Here is a 16,167-nt window from a genome sequence, read left to right on the forward strand (position 1 = left end):
TTGGTAAAATTACTAGATGTTATTGATTGGCACTTGAAATAAGTCAGTTTTAGGATATATAAGCTATGCTTCAATAAAATTGTTTTTAAAAATGAATGAATAGAGTATTTTATCAAATAACTTTTAAGTATCTATAGAGATGATCATGTGTCCTTTGACTTTTACTCTATTTATATGGTAAATTGCTTAAACAAGACAAAATTCTTATACTCCTAGAGTAAATCCTACTTATTCATAGTATGCTAATCTTTTTATGTAGTTTTCAATTCTGTTTGCTAAGTTTTTAATTTAGGAGTTAACATCAGCACTTAGAAGGATGACTCATTTGTAGTATCCCTTTTATGTACTTTCTTTGTTGTGTGATGATATTTATATTATACCTTACTGTTTAAATAAGAGTTTGGAAACTTTCCTTCTTTTATCATGGTTTGAAATAGTTAAAATAGTATCAGAATTGTTTCTTTAGAATTCTTTAAAATTCCCCTCTGAAGCCATCTAGGCCTCTTTTTGTTTATTTGTGAATTTGTTTGTTGGAAGGACAGTCAGGAAGGTAGCTCTTTGATTTTTATTGCATTACAGTATTTACTTATTTAAAAAGTTCTCTATGGTTTTTTTTGGGGGGGTGGGGTATGCAGTATGGTTCTTTAAGTGTGTATATTATTTACCAGACATCTTCAATTCATACTGATTGAGTATCCTCCTAATCAAGGGTGAGGCCATCTGTTATTGTTGAGTTATTGTTTTTGAGAGCGGTGGCTCTTTTCTTATATTCAGTGTTTGATGGTATTTGACAGTCATGTCTCCCATTCCAAGATTTAGACATTAAGGACTGTTCTATAATTTTACTGTTGAGATTGTGATATTATAAACCTTAATGTGTGTTTACATTGCTCTGTAGACCATTATTATCATCTTTAGTGTAATTTGCCAAGAGAGCCCAGTTTTACTGCAGGTCACACAGCAAACACCGTGTTGGTCTTTAACGGATACAACAGATTTATCTCGTTCTTGTACATCATAGACATTCAGTAATCCTAGTGAACGAAATATTTGTTTAGCATCTTTTGTGTTTTTGCTTGCGGAGGATATAAAGACATATTCCAGCACATGTTACAAATGCAAAATTGAGTTAAATGTTGAGGCAAATATATGTATTCAGATATATTAAAGGATACAGCTTTACATACTTGTCTAGGGGATAATGACTTTGAAATACTTTTTAGATAAAGTTACAAGTAAATACTGATTTAGTCTCCCTTATACCTGGCCTGAATTTACAGATTATTTTAAAGAGCTAAAACTATTTCAGCAGTATTTTTGCTTTTCCATGTGACTTGTGCTAATATGCTAAGAAATGGAAATCACAACACCATATTAACAGTGGTGCAAAAAATGATAATGTTGATTTAAATGTAGGTTATAGTGTTTATTTTAAAACATGGTAAGAAAAAGGTATGATATTTAATAAAATTATACTGGATTGTGTTGAAGGTTTATTGACAAAGTTTTTTGTTTTTTGTTTTTTTCATAGACTTATCTAAAAACAGACTGGTTGAAGTTCCAATGGAATTGTGCCATTTTGTATCACTGGAAGTTCTTAATCTATATCATAATTGTATCAAAGTCATTCCTGAGGCCATCGTTAATCTGCAGATGCTGACCTACTTAAACTTAAGGTAGGTTAACTATAAAGGTTGTAATAAAAGTCAATAAAAATATGCTTTTATTTCTTAATTTTTTTCTCTTTGTAATTATTGCTCACCCTTCGAAGTAAATCACACAAAGATCATTTTAAGAAATATCTTTTATAATACATTCGTAGCGCCATTAATATTGGTTTTTTTTGTGTGCTAGACTTTTCTGAATGTCAATATGACAAGATATTTTTGTTTTTTTAAAAATAATTTATATGGCATCATTTATACTTTTTGTCTCTTTGGTGCTTAGAAGTTTGTTGATATATTGCCTTCAGGTATTAAGGTAGATTTTGGAGGAGGAGGGCTAAAGGAAATAAAAAAGAACTTGGGTGTTGGGATGGTCTTTGGGAGTTATTGGTACCATTGGATTTGCTGCCTAGTACTAATTGAGCCTGTTCACTTTAGGCCACCTGAGAAAGTTCAGGAGGAGCACTGAGCAACTCCAGGAAGACAGGAAGTTTGCTGTCTTTGTAGCCCATTAAATTAAGACAGTTTTTGCTGAGGATGGGTCACTCTCTGATTATGCACAATACAGTGAAACTAATTAATGCCCCTGCGTAGCCCTGAAGTTAAGAAAATCAGCTGTTTTAGGGGTTTTAGATTTTGCTGCTGTGACTTGTCAACTGCGCTGGCTAGATTTTGGCTCTTTGTCTCCTAAATCATTTACTCACATTTAGGAGGTCAGGAGAGAGAAGTAGATGTTTTATCAAATCTATCTATACTATAAAAATAAGATTCCAAAATTCAAGCCCAAGCGTAGCCTTCACTCATGTCAGTCACATTATCTTGGTATGCAAAAGATAGCACCTGATTAGCAAGGTTTGTGCTGTATAACAAATGTGCTGAACTTTGAAGTGCAAAATTTCCAATGAATCAAGTATAGCATTAATTTATGATAGATAATAATGTCAGTTAATTTTTAGTTTTTTTTTTTTTTTTTTTTTTTTTGATTGACCACTGAGAATTAGGGGCCTTCAGCTGCTTTCTTTGCAGTCAAGAATAGGTTTCTATTGCATTAGGAGTGCATAGCTTCTTCCTTGGGAGTGAAAAAATCCTAAATATGTTTTTAAGTGGCCTTGACTTCTTTTTGGTAAATAAGATGTAGGTTACTGTTAGGATAATCTAAATAATCTATCTAACTTTCATTTGTCCTGGTTTTTTGTTCACTGACCATTTTGAGTTTCCTTGCATAAGAACAGATCAAGCCGTTTCTGCTTTAGCAGAATGTTAATTATCTTGGAATTGCCTGATGGAGCCAGTATAGTGGTGTCTATAGATTTTGGTTCACCAACTCCTTAAGACATCTAGATGTCCAAACCCAGGTAGGGGAAATATTCCAAGAACATATTGGTTCGTTTACTTTACTTACCTACTCCTGTCCTGCTGTGACATTTTCACCTCTATCAGTCCTGCGTGCAACAAGAAATTTAACTTTGTATTGTTATATTAAGCCCATTTGCACTGAAAAACTTTTGGATGTAGGTGACATTTTTCTTCTTGGATGGTAGAAACTATAAAATCCTATAACTTCTAGGTAACCTAATCTTAAAATTTATATTATGCTTTAAAAGCATTAATAAAATTGGTTTTGATATGATCATTTTCATGTTGAGCCTAATTGATAGTAAGTAATATTGCTATATTCAGATGATAAGAAGAAAGAATATAGGGAGTATAAATCTCAGATTCTTTAGAGCAAGAACAGAGAGAAGTCATTGAAACTGATGATAGCTGAAGAGGAACTGTGGGGTATATTGTAAACAGAGTTTGTGATGAATTCCTAGATAATGGAAAGGAGAAAGAAATAAAGAGATCTTTAAGCACCCAACTTTTTAAACTTTGTTTTCTGCCTATAATTGTTTAATTTCTTGTTCGCCTCTATCTTTCTACCCATTTATATAGGTCATTTTAATTTTTTGTTTTTCTTTGTTCACATCAGCTACTTTAATATTACCATATTTTAAGACATATTCTCGGGTGATGAATCGTGACTCTCTAAAGGAATTGATAACTAAATGAAGAACATTAGGAAAAAGTATGTCTCTTACTTTTTAGAGATATTGTATATCTTCTAACATCTTTGAACGCCAGGGACTGTAATATACATGTATAATTATTTTTGATACCTTCTATCAAATTTACTTCATGAACATAAATGTGTAACATAAAATTTAACATAGGGCAAGCTTTGAAGTGACCAGGAGAGGGTCATCTTGTTTATTTATTTATTTATAATGCCTTTAACACCTGTTTAAATATTGAGTTAAGTTAAAACATGTCTTCTAAGAATTAGACCCTTGAAATTGAGTTATTTCTCTCTTTAGAAGTGATTCGCCTAAAAGATTTACTTGTAGCTTGTGAAATAGTAGGCGAATGTTACATGTTTATTGTCAAATATGTAATAATTACTAGAAAATATCAGTGGCATCTAATTAAATTGCAAGTCTTCTAAGATGTTGAGTAATGTCCACATGATAGTGGTGTTGTCTGTGTGAGTTCTTCCTGTTCTCAAACTACCAGCCTGCTCCCAGCCACCCCTAAGCCGATAACCAGGTGGAATTTAGAATATTGTGCTTGTGTGTGATCATGACATTATGTCTCATTCATAATGACCAAAATCAGTCATTGTGGCTTTTTCATTTCTTTTCTACCCCTCATGAAACTTAAGTCAACAAAATAAAGTGTATTTCTTCTTGGATGTGGTGAAGAAGCGTGGGGGACTTCTGTTGCCTTTTGGCCTTTGGAGGAGAGTTTGCCAATCCATTCACTTGAAAAAAAAAAAGAGAACTCAGGATATTGCAAACATACTGCCTTGTAGAAGAACTTCTGGGTTGCCTTCAATATAATTTATTTTCTGTACTAGTTGTAAATGGGATATTATGTGAAAGAAGAAGCTTATATTCTAGACAGAAGTTGTCAAATCATGACATTATCACTAACTTAGATATAATGAGGAAGTCTGTATAAATTTCAGAAAATTAAATACTGTAAATTATTTTTGAGCACACACTTAAGGCAGAGTAATCAAATATAGTACATTCTGAAAGAGCTTGAACAAATAGGCAAGTTCATTAGATTTTAAGAATAAGTACCAGAAAACACTTTCTTTTCTGTAGTACTTATAATTTTCCCTCTTATTTCTATTAACTAGAAATAAAAATTATTAGATAAAATAGTACAGAGAAGCTGCTTTTCATATTTTCACAGATTTCATGTTTCTAATTAAAACTAAACATGGTCTCACTGTTTTAATTTTTTTCTCTTTTTAATAAATTTCATGTAGAAATTCCTAATTTTGTATGTTTCAAAGTAGAAGAGATGCCATATGAAGCTACTTTGAATTTATAGGAAACATTTAAAGTTGATTATACCCTCTGGGATATGTTAGGTACTCCAGGAGAGTAAACAGCCATAAATATTTGATGTTGATGGTGATAATGATGATAACAAAGATGATGGTGGCGGTGGTGGTGTTATATCACTGCCTACCCACCTTCTTGGCTGACAGGATCTCTCAGTGATGTTATCTTTAAATGTCAAATGGCTGCTTCTTGCCAGGAACCCAATTTCTGTCTTAGACTAGAGATGAGTTTAATTAGCACATGTGAAAAAAATCTTCACTGTTAAATGCCATTAAAACACTTAAGTGATAGAAATGTCATATTTGTGGAAAATATTAATTTATTGCTGTTTATGTAGCCTGTGTTTGAAGGATCTGGGCTTTTAATCTTTGCTTCCTTGTATCTGCAACAATAGTGTATGTTAGTTTAGTATATGGACCACTGTGTCTCTTCCTGTTATAAAGGGGCTTAATCCAAGAAATGTGGCCAAGAACAATAAAAATGATTAAGCAAGACTTGTTCCTATATAGGAACAAACATACTGAACCTGAGTTACACAGGAAAGCCTCACAAAGTTTAAAATCTATTTTAAGATGTTGGAGAGGTTGTTGTTGATGAGACTCATGAAGAAAATGTACCTTAGGAAAATAGACTACCTAGATTAGCAAAACTCTTGGCAATCATAGGGGTGTTGTGAATCTAAGAATAGAGATCTTAGCTTTAAAGTTTCATCTCACAGAGAGGTTCAGGAATAGAAGCTATCAAAAAAAAAAAAGAAAAGAAAAAGAAAAAAAGTTTCTTTACAGCCTTTGATCATATTGCTTTCCGAACTCTTGGTGAATGATTTTACTTTTGGTGGATGAAACACACAGAGCCAGGATCTGGTTTATTCTTTAGAATTCCCTATCTCTCCCAATCTACTAGTAGTAGATTATGAGGCATTGCCTATAAAAAAGGGGAAAGCTTCTTGAACAAAACGTTATCACATCGTAAAAAGGAATCTGTTTTGGTTGCTTTTTCTGAAGCCTGGCATTCTTTTTGGCTGCTAAACAATGTGCAGAAAGAACCAACTTCCTGATGGTTGTATAACCTGTATCCCCACATTCCTGGGGGCGGGGATCATTCTGAGAAATAATCTTTAATCCTCAATATTGCTTTCTATTGGAAGGATTGGAAGAAGCATCCTGCAAGCTAGAGTTGCCTTAAAATGCAGATTTTATATATTTTTGTTGTGAACACAAGTTAATTTTAATTGTTTCTAAAAATATTAATTTTATCTCTAAGTCTCCTTGCACTGACATTTCTGAAAAAGTCTCAATTGTAAGATAACATTTCTTCTATCTGAAAACTGATAAAATTGATGGTGTCTTCCTAAACCGGAAAAGGTGAAGAATTTTGTTCAATTCAAGACAAACTTGTAAATTTCACATCCTTTTATGAAAATTTTACCTCATTCAAAGGGAAAACGAGAATACTTTATATATTTTGGAACTGGCCTTTGGTAGCTAGATTGTGTCTTGTGAAGTGACAGATCAGCAGGAAGACACCAAAACACAGGTATTTGGAAGTATCCTAAATTTGAAAATATTTTTGTAAAATGTTAAAGTTGGCAGTGACCATCAGGATCACCCACTGTGTGAGCAACAGCACATAGTTTATGTCTTGCCTTTTCTAGTGTGCTTCCTGGGCATTTGTTTTCAAGGTGGAACCTATAAATTTTAATGTATTTACATATTAAATATCTTTAAAATTTGAATGTGTTTATAAATTATCGTGCCTGTAAAATTATGTCCATTGGCATTGGTAGCTGATGGGCTTTATGAAATGTGAATGAGTTAATAATAAGATATTTCTTACCAAATTCCATTCCTTTTTAGTATAGCCCATACTTGGCAAGCCTTCCAAAGAGGATTTTTCCATTATACACATCACCTGATCACAGATGTTGTTTTAGATCAGTGTTTCTATTGAAAAAAAGATCAGTGTTTCTATTGAAAAAAAGAACAGAAACACAAAAGGGATATTATGGCTTTGATAGTTAGACCGCTGTCAGATGTGTTGGTTTTGTTTTCAGTTCTGCTTCTAATCTTAAAAGAGTTTTCAAGATCTTAGTGCTGCAGGTTTGCTTTCTGAAAGTGGGGTGAAGACCTACTTCCAATTTATTGTATATATATATATATATATTTTTTTTTTTTGGTTTTTAGTAATTCTAAAAGTTTTTTCTGCAAGCCCCAAATGAACAAGCTGATAATTACATTTATTTTCTAACTAGACAGACAAAAGCCCTTCGAAACATTTCCATTTCATCAATAATCAACTTCCTTTATTTCCTCTAACAACATTTAGCTTACCAAGGCTCATAACAATTACTGTAGATGAGAAGAGGGAAGGAAAGAAGAACAGAACATGAACATGTGAAAGAAGGTGTGGGATTTTGGAATTCATATTTGAGCCCTTCAACAACCTTTAGGTAGGAAATAGCAGAGCGATTTATCCCTAGGCTGCGTCGTTTCATAAATAAGAATAATAGACATGAGTGGAATTAATTTCTTGACACTCTGTAGTCTGCTTAGCACTTTCATTTTTGTTATCTTATTTAACACTGTGCTCCATTACATTCCCTGCCCCTTAGGACAGTTACATAATCATAAAAATAGTTAGAAAATTTTCCAGGAGACCAACTAAATATTTAAATAAGGGAAGGCCTTTGTAATTTTAAAAATTTCTACTGTACCTGTAGTTGTTTCCCCTTTTTAATTCCTAATATTGTAACTTTTTGCATTTTTTTCTTCTGTTCATTTTTTCAGAAGTTTGTTTTAATGGTGTATTTTTTTTAAACTAACGTTTAATGTTAGTGACCATCTTTTTTGAGTCTTTATTTTCTATTTCATTAATTTTCTATATATATATAAAATGCAAGTTTTATTTATCACATTTCTTTCTATTTTCTTATATATTCTTTTTCTAATTTCTAGAGTTTTGAACATTTAGCTCATTAATTTTTAGTTATTTTTATTTTTTATAAATGTATTTGAGGCCAAAGATTGCCCACTACATGATGCTTTAACTGACTCCTAAAAGTTTTGATATGTAATAGTTTTTTAAACCAATCATAAATCTTCCAATTTTCAGTATTTTTTGAACCATAAGTTTTCTATAGAATAGATTTTTAAAGTTATCTTTTAAAATTGATTTTGAATTTAATTGTGTCATGTTTAGAGAATTTTTCTGTTTCAATCTTTAGATTGATTGAGATTTGCTTTATAGCTTACACATAGTTAATTTTATGAATATTCCACATATTTTTGAAAAGACTGTATAACATATAAGTGTTATATGTTAGGTTCTAGTAAATCCATTAAGTATAACTCTAAAATTTAGGAGCCCACATCCTTTCTACCATAACATATTTTGTGTCTGCTTAGTGTATATCAGTTACTGAGAAATATATGTTAAGCAAAATAGGATGATTGTGGACTTGTGTTGGGTTTTCCCTGTAATTCCATCAGTTTTTAATGTATATATTTTAAAACTAAGTTATAGACCAGGTATTTTGAGGCCAAGTTCAAAATTGCATGTCTTTCTGGCAAATTTCAGGTTTTATTGTTGTATAGTGATTCACTTTATCCCTAAAATGCTCTTCTTGAGTTACAGTGTATTCTATATGAAATTAATACTTATATCTTAGCTTCTGATCATTTTTACCCTCATATTTCGTTTTCTACCCCTTTATTTTTAACCTTTCAACCTTAAGTTTTAGGTATGTCTCCAAATAGAGTATAAACAGATTATTTTTAAAAACATCTGATCATCTTTATGATAGTGAGTTTAAGCCATTTACATGTTATAATTACTTATGAATGTGAATTTCTATTTTCCTTATTTTGTATTTTGTTTATCAAGATTGTCTTTTTCTCTGCTCTTTCCTACCTTCTATTGAACATACTGAGCATTTTTTATTCTAATATTTTCTTCCTCTTTTAGAAGGTAGTCATTGTATGTTTATACTTTTAGTAGAAAGATTACCTATCAATTGTTAATATAAACTTTTGACTTACAAAAGTCTAAAGTTCTGTAGGTAAAAAATATCTTTCTCATCCTTCTAACAGTAATAGCATATACAGAAAGCTTAAACTGCAAGCATTCTTTTCCAAACTATATGTTATTTCTATTCTTTATTTTAAATCCACCTTGATTTTTACCTTGATTTTTTTAAATTAAAATTATTGGAGTAACATTGGTTAATAAATCAAATAGATTTCAAGTATACAATCCAATAATACGTCATATTATACGTCACTGTATATTCGCCACCCAAAGTTACATTTCCTTCTGTCACCACATATTTGATCCCCTTTCCGCTATCTACCTCCACCTTCCCTCTTCCCTCTCTTCCCTCTGGTAACCACTAATCCACTGTCTGTGTCCATGAGTCTCTGTTTATATGTCATGTTTGTTACCTTTAGTTTTTATCCCACATATGAGTGAAATCGTATGGTTCTCAACTTTTTCTGTCCGACTTATTTCACTTAGAATGGTAATCTCAATATCTGTTCATGTTGTCACATATGGCAGTGTTTTACCTTATGGCTGAGTAATATTCCATCGTATGTATGTACCACCTCTTCTTTATCCAGTCATCTATTGATGTGCGCTTTGGTTCTTTCTGTCTTGGCCACCATGAATAATGCTGCAGTGAACATTGGGATGCATATATCTTCGCGGATAAATGTTTTCAAGTTTTTTAGATAAATACCTGGACGAGGGATTGCTGGGTCATATGGTAATTCTATTCTTAGTTTTTTGAGGAACCTCCATACTGTTTTCCATAGTGGCTGTACCAATTTACATTCCACCAGCAGTTACGACAGTTTCTTTTTCCCTACAAACCCTCCAGCACTTGTTATTACTTGTCCTGTTGACGATAGCCAACAGGTGTGAGATAGTATCTCATTGTGGTTTTGATTTGCTTTTACCTAATAGCCAGTGAAATCGAGTATCTGTTCATATGCCTGTTGGCCATTTGTACGTCATCTTAGGAGAAGTTTCTGTTCAGGTCCTCTGTCCATTTTTTAATTGGATTGTTTGTTTTTTTTTAATGTTAAATTGAGCTTTTTGTATATTTCGGATATTAGGCCCTTATCAGAGGCATTGTTTGCAAATATATTCAGTTAGTTGCCTCTTTTTTTTTGTTGATGATTTCTTTTGCCATGCAGAAATGTTTTTGTTTGATATAGTTCCATTCATTTATTTTTGCTTTTACTTTCCTTACCTTTGAGGTCAAATTGATAAAATCGTCTCTAAATCCAAGGTCCATGAGTTTAGTACCTGTGTTTTTTTTCTATGCAATTTATTGTGTCAGATCTTATATCCAGGTCTTTGATCCAGTTTGAGTTAATTTTGGTGTGTGGTGACAGAGAGCAGTCTAGTTTCATTCTTTTAAATGTGGTTTTCCAGTTTTCCCAGCACTATTTATTGAGGGGGCTTTCCTTTCTCTACTGTATGTTTTTGGTTCCTTTGTTAAAAATTATTTACCCATATATATGGGGTTGTAATTCTGGACTCAGTTCCATTCCATTTGTCTGTGTGTCTGTTTTTCTGTATTTAAAGACATATTGTTTATATGTTAGACCTCTCATTCTATCTTTCACATTTCTTTATCTCTTTTATAGTTCTCATTTCTTTACATTTGGGGTCATTTTCAAGCACAAGAATGCCTTTAAACATATCAAGAGTGAAAGTACAGTAATTTTTTTGAATGCAGGAAAATTATGGTACCATGGGATTCCTTAATTGAAAAGGCTCTTATTGGGTGGATTATAAAGCACAGGAACTACACATTTAAACTCATAAGTGAAATTTTATGTACTCTCTTACTCTTATAATAGTGTATTTTTTTGGTTCGCTATAAACAAACTTTGACTTGACACTAAATTTCTGACTTAAGTTATTTTATTCTCAAACTGGATAAGAACTAGTCTTAAAACCTTTAACTCATTAAATTGGAGTTTGTGAGACTTTTGTAATTTTTAATTCTTTCTTTGTTGAGCTCTGTCTTTTCTATTTCATCAGCATCCTCCAATCCTTCCTGGTGCCTTAAATTAAAGGCCACATGGAATTAGGGCTTTAGGCAAGTAGGTTTTCTGTAGTCTGGGGACATAATGGCCAAGCCAGGGGGTCACTTTGGTTCTCTTGGTGTTTTCATTTGCTTATTAGTAACAATTACAGTAACCAGACACATAATAACAGTTACTTTTGAGAAAAGAGACACAGTTTGGTTTTCTCATCTTCACAGTCCAGATCTAAATATGTTACTTCATTTTCAAAAGTAATAAAACATGCACGCTGTGCTGTAGTGGCTGGGAAATTGTAGAATATGGTGTTTAAAATATAATCCTACTACTGAAAGGAATACTTGTGCTCTGTGAACTCAGGGAGGGGAAATCTTGATAAAACAATGTAGCCAAGAATTTCAAATAGCACTTTTTCCAGGGAAGAGCTATTAAGTCAAGAATAAATACAAATTCTGTGGTTCTTTATCTTAAAAGAGTCAAGGGATTGGGTGGATATTCAGGAGACAAAAGGGATGATTTTGACAAGAGCAATTTATTCTGTAAGGCATTTTTTTTCATCTCCTGTCATTTCTCAGAATACTTTTTACACTGTTGGACCAGATGGATGATCAGGACAAATAGAATGATATAGTCTCTTTAAACAGTAAGATCCAAATAACAAAGATGGGTTGGTCAATTTTAGAGTTGGATTATACGGAACTGTGTTATCTATTAATCTCAATTTATCTACCTAACCTCAAGAAATCAGGCAGTGTTTTCTGATACTACATTTGGCAACTGTCAAGCCATAGCAAAAAGATATGTGAAAATAATTTAGGAAAACTGACCCATTCTACTCAGTGATTAATTCTTCTGTTCATGACTCGAGAATAATAGCTCTGGAGAAAACTTATCTGCTAGACTCCATAAGAGGAACATTGTTTATTTATTTCTAACCTTAGTGATGCCATTGAATAGATTAAAGAGTAAGTAGAAAGCCATTTCTCCAAAATACATTCTGTGGAAAAATATTCTGTTGGATGTTAATAGATATGCTTTTTAAAAAAGTTCATTTATTGTGCTAATCGGCGTTGTGACTCTCTAAGCAACATGGGACTCTTTTTTTTTTTTTTGCGTGAGGCTTGCCTATTACCATGTCCTAGGATAGTGCTTTTCCAAACACCAGTTTGTAAACGCTGATTTGGAAGAATGTTTATTACCCAAAGAATTCTCCAGGAACTGACTTCATGTCTAAAAAAGGATGAGATTAAAAAGTATGCCCCTTAATAATGTCATATCCAGAGGCCAAGTAATCTGTATGGACTGAAAGTATTGAAAGATGAGTTGAAATATAAATAGAAAACAGAAAGGCACAGGAAACAATAAAGCATAAAGTGTATTGCACAGGGCTGCCATCCAGGCTGATTTATTTTTTATTTAACACCTTGAAAAAAATACACACACATACACACACATGCACAGACACATATCTGTCAATTACAGTAGTGAATTTAATTTATTTTGAGAAAAAAATAAGTACCGAAAAGTACAAAGAATATATCAATCACTCCCATTAGTCAGATTTAACATTTGTTAATTTTTTGTGACATTTGCTCTAGGTTTTTTTTGGCCTCCTTTTCTTTGTAGGATTGAACTTATAGGGGGTGGGAGGATGTTTGCAGACTTTCTGAGAGCTCTGTATTATGTATTGAAGAGAAGAAGATCTTTGACCAAAAGTCTAAAGCAGCTGAAAGAGCCTTTAAATTGTCTGCACTGAGATTTCATTCTTGAAATGGTAAAATGAATTACCTATGAAAGGTTAATTCTTTAAAGAAAGGTAAACTCATGACTCTCATACAAATGTAAAATGAACATCTGTCAAAGATTGCATTTAACTCATTAATTATTGAAGGAACCAGTTAGATGTTATAACCTCTTTAAAGGAGAATCTCTCTCTCTCTCTCTCTCTCTCTCTCACACACACACACACACACACACACACACATGCCACGCACACACACACACACACGCACACACGCACCCTAGTAGGTTTGCTAAAGTGAATTTACAAATAGTTGCAGAACTGGTCAGTATCCAGAGAGCAATAATCAGTTGCAGGTCTGCTGCACTCATCACAGTTGATCTGTGTTTCTGTGGACAAAAATGATTTTTAGTAATACCAGTTTTCTATAATTTAAAGAGCTGTAAAAATAATTCAAAGACAGTGAGAGGCAGAGATAACCTGGAAGGGTGTGCTAGACAAGACCCCCAACAATGGTTTTGCCCATTCAAAATCATTTACCCAATGGTGTAATTTATATCACTTCATGCAAGGATTGTGGTTTCCTGAAGTATTTGAATGGGACCATATGTAGAAGAAAATAATAAACAGTGTTTTTCAGTGTGGATTGTAAAACTCCTTCCAGATCCTGTGTCCTATAGACTAAAAGTCTGTGTGTAGTGGGTGGCTGTGTGGTGGGCGGAGGACTGAGAAGGTAGCAAGTGTGCTTTGAGGGTAGTGCATTTACTGTTTGACCGATAATTTGAACGGGTGATCTTCAGGGAATTTTAGTAAACTTACAAGTGGTGGCCTTTCTCATACATTAGTCCCAGTGAGATACTATTGTGACCTCAGTACCAAGAGGAGAGAGTAGTCTGGGATCTTTGGCAGAGGCAGCCTTTGAGCATTTGACGGCGGCGCCCAACGTCTACAGACACTTGTTTGGAGTTATTAGGATGAGCCAGGAATTCATTCTTTCACCTTACATGATAAGATACATAAAGGAAGTCTCACTTTCTTTATTCATTAGGAGTCACTAATTTTTTATCTTAAAATTGAGAAACCAAGGAGGAAATGTGCGCTGCTCCCACACTTTAAAAATATATAACCAATGTTCAAGCAGGATGTAGGCGATATCAGCTCAGAGAGATGTTGCCTAGTCTTGTTAGGGGTTAAGTTTTAAGCTTCATATACATTTCGTATTTTCTCAGAGCTTAGAGAATAGCTTCTTGAGTGGAGTGGGCACTCGTAACTATAGAAAATAATTGGCTTCCTTTCAGTATTTGATACCACAGGACCATCCTTCCTTGTCTTTGGTCACATGCTTTTCTACTCACTTTGCTGTTTCTTCTCTATTCGAGTGCTTGGATATTCTTTCTTTTCCTGCGCCTTAATGCTGAATTCCTCAAAGCTCAACCTTAAATTCAGTTTCTCTTTAATGCTTCTTGACTCTTCAAAATTCAACATGTGCGAAACTAAGCCCATTTTCTTCTTTCACGAATTAGCGTATCTTGGATTCTTGTTCCTGTCCATGCTGTTACTGTTTTTCTCTAGTACTCCAATTTGAAGTCTCAGAAATGATCTTTGACCCTTTTCTCTATCCTTCTTTATATAAATCAATCATTGAACTACAAGTTTAGCATTTTGTTGCCCCCTGTTTGGAATTCAGTGCCGTCCTACTGGCTTCCTGGTTTACCTTCACTTTTTATTCCAAAGTAAGTGAGAAGAGGTGTTGTGTTAAGGGAACATCATAAACTTTGATCTGAAGCCTAACCCACCTGGTTTCAAACCTTAATACAGAGTGATTCATAGCTAGGCAACTTGGAGTAAGTTATTTAAATTCTCTGAATAATATCAGATTTTGTATCTGAAAAGTAGGGAGTTTAATGCTTATATTACAAGATTGTTGTGAATGTAAATAAAATTACAGTTGTATAAGTGCCTAACAGAGTGCCTTATATGTAATAACTATCTAAGAAATGCTTGTTGAATTTGTTGAATCAAATTTTGTGGCATGTCATACATATTCCGGTATGGGTTAAGAAAAACATTGGCAAAGTTCTGGTATTTGAGTAAAGTAAGTGGATTTTACTAAAGTGTTATTACTAAAGAGACTATGCTACTGATTTGTAAAAGCATTAGAGCAGTTAAATGGAACTGAGTTATCAGTGGCTGTCAAGTTACATGATAGAAGCTCTCTGAAGGCTCATTTCCTTGGAAGGATAAGTGGGAAAAAGAGGATGTATATAGACTTATATTCATGCATGTCAATCTATAGAAAACATTCAAAAATTCATAGAAATAGATGGAGAGGCACACATCTTCAAATGATGAACAATGATGTTCAGGCATCTTAATTTTTATTACATATTTTTTATTAACTCAGTGTCTCTGGGTAAAAGATGATCTGAGTAGCCTGTTACCATTTAAGTCAGTATCAATATCCTGTTTTTGTAGAAAAAAATGTTAAAGTAAAAAATATATAATTTCATGGCTGTGGTGGAGTGGTGTTAAGCAGAAGGTGGATAAGGTAGGTGTACCTTCCTGGTAACAGCAAGCTACAGCCCGTTTTACTTGCAACATGGCTCCAAAAGGCCGGGGGGGGGGCGGGGCGATTATCTTCAGTGCCAGTACATCCTTCTTGGCCATTTAGTGATGGTTTTCCTATGGGCCAGCAACTATATTGCACAGTGGTATTTTTTAAGACACAAGGCTCAGGCTCTACAGTCTTAGTGCTTAAAACCCCAAACCCACATTGTTGCTTTAGGAGAGGGTTGGCAAATTAATATTCTTGGTAATATCAGATACTGAGTTCTCTTTAAACATCCAACAATTCTTGGTTTTGAACATTTAGCTCCATTTTAGAATGAAAGAAGGACATAATAAATATTATACAGGAAATTGAAAGTAATAGTTTTTAGAGCTTTGCCCTTTTAGAATGGAAAAACTCTTTAGAAAAAAAAGGAGAGGAAATAACTGCGAAGAGGCGAGTTACCAATAACAGCACTTTGAAATCTCCTTACAGACATTGGTAATGGTGGTTGCTGACCGTTAGGGGTGTAAAAATGGAATATTTTAAGAAAGATTTTTTTTTATACTCAAGCGGAGACTGATAGGCTGTTCCTGTGGGAAATCAGTTCGGTTGCAGTAGCCAAATATGGTGCAGGAATGCACAGTGAAAACGCACGGCGACACGGCCAGCGCAGCGATTTGCCTCAGTTCTGAGCTGCTGTAGACACTCACTTTATGCTTTTCTTTCGGTTCTCTTTTTCTCAGAACATGGCCTTTATGTCTGT

At 33.5% G+C, this 16,167-nt stretch overlaps 1 protein-coding gene across 1 annotated transcript in view; it reads left to right on the forward strand.

Annotated features, from left to right (window-relative positions):
• The window catches only part of LRCH1 (leucine rich repeats and calponin homology domain containing 1), a 179,489-nt gene that overhangs the window by 85,348 nt on the left and 77,974 nt on the right, over positions 1–16,167 (forward strand). Inside the window, exon 2 of the mRNA XM_039839339.1 lies at positions 1,532–1,676. Coding sequence (XP_039695273.1) covers positions 1,532–1,676 — 145 coding nt within the window. The remainder of the gene's footprint in view (positions 1–1,531; positions 1,677–16,167) is intronic.

The sequence above is a fragment of the Pteropus medius genome, unplaced genomic scaffold (assembly GCF_902729225.1).
Source record: "Pteropus medius unplaced genomic scaffold, Ma_sr-lr_union100, whole genome shotgun sequence".
NCBI lineage: Eukaryota > Metazoa > Chordata > Mammalia > Chiroptera > Pteropodidae > Pteropus > Pteropus medius.